Raw genomic sequence first — 4,113 nt, forward strand, 5'->3', positions numbered from 1 at the left:
TTGTTATTAATATATATTTGGTAATAGATTACTGTATAATATCACTTTGCAGACACAGAGATCTCACGCACCCGAACAAACAAACAGAGAGAAGAGAAAGCATTGCAGCAGCAGCAGGATGTGAGACAGTAATGATTAGCGAGCATGGCGCTGTGCCCTGGTGCCCAGTGCCCTGGTGCCCAGTGCCCTGGTGCTCAGTGCCCTGGTGCCCAGTGCCCTGGTGCTCAGTGCCCTGGTGCTCAGTGTTGGTTCTCACGGAGAAGCTCGGACGCCAGTTGAGTGATGAGAGTCCAGGCCGTGCGAATGTGCCGGGACTCGGTGGTGCGAGCGCACACGGCCATGCGCAGCACGAACTGCCCCGCCAGGTGGCAGGGCACCAGATGGATCCTGCGACTGATGTTGATTCTCTTCAGCAGGGCTTCGTTCAGGTCGTTGGACCCCTGAGTGATAACGAGCACGAGAACGATTAAACATGATGTTTGTCAAAATAAATGAAATATAGAAATAAAGTTGTTTTGTATCTCTATAAATCTCTATAAATACTTTCTAGACTCTACTTTTTTATATGTAAATATTTTTTTGTTGTTGTCGGTTTTACATTATAAATCTGTCGCATTTATCCACACTGTCTTTTAATTTATTTATCCAGTTAAAGCTTGGATGAAGACAGGTGCGGAACCTGAAGTGATCATTCATTCATTCATCATTCATTCATCTTCTACCACTTATCTGAACTTCTCGGGTCACAGGGAGCCTGTGCCTATCTCGGGTGTCATCGGGCATCGAGGCAGGATACACCCTGGACGGAGTGCCAACCCATCACAGGACACACACACACTCTCATTCACTCACACACTCACACACACTACGGACAATTTTCCAGAGATGCCAATCAACCTACCATGCATGTCTTTGGACCGGGGGAGGAAGCCGGAGTACCCGGAGGAAACCCGGTATATGTATACCAGTCTAACTACACTATTCTCCTCTGAGTTCTCTCATCAAAATGAAAGATCTGGATACACAAGTGCCTCACAGTCACTAGATGTCTCACCATGCCAGATCATTAAGGAATGAATGATAATAAGATTTTTAGAGTTTATCGGCCACACGGTCGTGTTGATTGGTTAATCGGATGAATGAGCAGGTTCACAGCTCTTCAGTATGAAGAAGTCTGTGTAGTCTTTGTATTTAAATAATATAACACCTACACCTTTAATGAGAGATTCAATCCTTACACATCCCACCTTTAATCTGAAGCACACCAGGCCGAGCACCACTTCAGCACAGATCTCGAAGCGTTTATCTTCCAGCACCAAAGACTCAAACTCCTTAGCCAGTGCGACTTGCTGGAAAAATGACATCAGGCATTTGTTTAATCCCATAAATCTATAACTATGGACACAAATGAACTTGTATTGAAAGTGACAAGGTTCGGATTTGTTTTTAATTACACAGTATATAACCTCCTATAACACAGTATATAACCTCCTATAACCTTCATTTAGTCCAAACGGCTATTTGATACAGACTCCGAATCAAGATCTTACACATCCCGAGCAGGGTTAGGGTTAGGGTTAGGGTTAGGGTTAGGGTTAGATCGCAACTCAGATCGCAAAATGTTTTTTTTTCCAGAAGCACAAACTCTTACATGCTAAAGATATTAATGTGACTTAGAACAGCATCCAAAGTAGACGAGATGTTTCCTTAATCTCAGCCAAGCTGAGCCAGTTATGACGACTCCGTAGTTCTCATTTCTCCAGCAGCATCCAATAAGGCACGTAAACGCATTTCCTCTAGACGTGCATACAATGAGCATCTTCATTCTGAGAGATGATTTGATTGACAGGTCAGCTTTGAGAGGTTACCTTGCGGATGTGCTGCTGCAGGCCAGAACGTCCGTACATACGCATCACGAACCACAGCTTCAGCGAGCGGAACCTCCGGCCCAGTGGGATCTGCCAGTGCTGGGAGAAGACGAGATCAGACACGACACGTGAACACACACACACGTGGGCAAAATGAAAACCAGATCATGTCCCAAAGCAGCTCGTGTTCTGTTCTGTCGTGTACACGTTACTGCATTATGCTACCTGATAGCGTGGGTACGTCAAACACTACAGTGTGTGTGTGTGTGTGTGTGTGTGTGTGTGTGTGTGTGTGTGTGTGTGAGAGATGCATATTGGTGCTACATCTACAGTATATAAATTGTTCTACACAAATTTGGGTTGCCAGAGTCCAGTTTTACTTCAGGCTACGTTATTTGTCTGCCGTCGTGTTTGTTTTCTATCCAAAATCGATTTCTGTGTGAAATGAAGAGCAGATAAGGTCTGTAGGACGTACAGAATCTTTCTGTTGTAGAACAGGAGGTTTATTAGGAGGATTATGGAGTCAGAAATGTGTGATCATACTGACAATATAATACAGACAGAACCTACATGACATAATGTACAGCTCTATACGATTCACAGAAAACACCCAAATACACGACACAGAATAAGAACAAATACATCGAAGTACTTACTCTGTAATCCGTCACTAATCCTGCAAAGAAACAAAAGAAGATGGTGGTAAATGAATCAAATCTGAGACATATCTGACAAATCTGCTGTACTGTATGTCGCAATAATGTGATGAAATGACAGACACAAAATAAACCTTCTAAAGTAGAGCAAGCGAGCAAAAAAAGCTGAACGTTATGTTTCTGAGATGTAAACTGTAGAAATGTTAATGTTGTGACCGTTACCAGAAACAGACATGTGGAAAAGTGCAATATTGTTGTACCAGTGTGTTCATGGATGATGATGATGATGATGATGATGATGTCACTGCCATGACATTCCTTATAAGGCAGAAAAGCCTGGAGCGGAGCAGTGTAACTTCATTAGGCTTCTGTTGTTTGAGGTGGGAAGAGGCTTTGTGCACAAACTATGGATAGGCCTGTGAAGTGTGTGTGTGTGTGTGTGTGTGTGTGCGTGTGTGTGTGTGTGTGTGTGTGTGTGTGTGTGTGCACATTCGTGTGTGTGTTTGGACAGACACGGCCACCCTTTTGTGTTGCTGTCAGCGCAATTAGAGGCCGGCTGCAGCTGCACAGCTGTGTTGCTCACCGAGCTGCTATTGTGCTCAGAATGGGAGATGAGCAAAAGGCAGAGAAAAGCATGATGGGTAATTAGAGTGTGCTGTTTCACAGAAGAGGAGGATGATAGACAGCTGGAAGAGATCTGGCTGGATATAAAATATGTTGCACACTTTTAAACTCTGTACTACTTCGTTTTCTTGACACTGACGGAGGTACGACAACGTCAGGGATAATCCGTGTACACGACCTAGAGAACGGAACAAGTATCGCAATACAGAACAAATGGCTCGGTAAAGACAGGCAGGCAAATGCTGAACAATTCTTTGTCCAGAGCAAAAAGACATCTAAGGGATCGAGTACACAAATTAATCAACAAACTAAAGTACCAGGTGAGAGTGATAAAGATACACAAGCGAGACACCCACTGACAACCGGGGAAGAGACAGGATATGAACCAATACAGGACACATGGCAAAGTAAAGAATGGTACAGTATAACCATTCAGGAGAAAGCACCGTGTCGCTGTGAGGTGCAGAGATGCTCAGTTCAAGGGGGAAATACTGTTTGTGGGGCAAATGCCCTCCCACAGTGCCTACTAACAGCACTGGGAGTGCTGCACCTCTGGGTAAAAAGCCAAGGTGTTGTGGCAGGCATTGCCCAGAGGAGCCTGGGTGCATACTGGCAGGAAGCAGGCAGGTGGGTCGAGGACATCCTCACTGGGTGGTACAAAGCTACAACTTCTTTGCTGATGCCAGGTGGCAGGGTGACGATGTCAGGAGGCCGTGCCATGGGTCTCAGGCATGAGTAGATCGTGTGAGACTGTACCTCTGCCTATAGGTGCCAAGGGGGAAATTCACTGAAATTGAACCTTCTTGACATCAGACCGCTCTAACCGTCCCACAGCATTCATGGTGACGTTTTCCGTCATTAAAAAAAGTACGTGTACAAAAAGGTAGGAAGTTAACGTGTAATTATCGTCATTTAGTTTCTTTATATAAAGAAACCGCTACGATAAGTTTAAATAAAGGCTTTAA

At 44.5% G+C, this 4,113-nt stretch overlaps 1 protein-coding gene across 9 annotated transcripts in view; it reads right to left on the bottom strand.

Annotated features, from left to right (window-relative positions):
* ddc (dopa decarboxylase) overlaps nt 1–4,113 on the bottom strand; it is a 23,002-nt gene continuing 18,889 nt past the window's right edge. For 8 of the 9 annotated variants that reach the window (XM_047810819.1, XM_047810818.1, XM_047810822.1 and 5 more), the window contains 4 exons: nt 2,525–2,544; nt 1,869–1,967; nt 1,248–1,349; nt 1–440 (listed from right to left, as the gene is read on the bottom strand). In XM_047810819.1, coding sequence (XP_047666775.1) covers nt 240–440; nt 1,248–1,349; nt 1,869–1,967; nt 2,525–2,544 — 422 coding nt within the window. In that variant the 3' untranslated portion in view covers nt 1–239. The remainder of the gene's footprint in view (nt 441–1,247; nt 1,350–1,868; nt 1,968–2,524; nt 2,545–4,113) is intronic. The other variant, XM_047810824.1, reaches the window with a different exon arrangement.

The sequence above is a fragment of the Tachysurus fulvidraco genome, chromosome 3, assembly GCF_022655615.1.
Source record: "Tachysurus fulvidraco isolate hzauxx_2018 chromosome 3, HZAU_PFXX_2.0, whole genome shotgun sequence".
Taxonomy (NCBI): domain Eukaryota; kingdom Metazoa; phylum Chordata; class Actinopteri; order Siluriformes; family Bagridae; genus Tachysurus; species Tachysurus fulvidraco.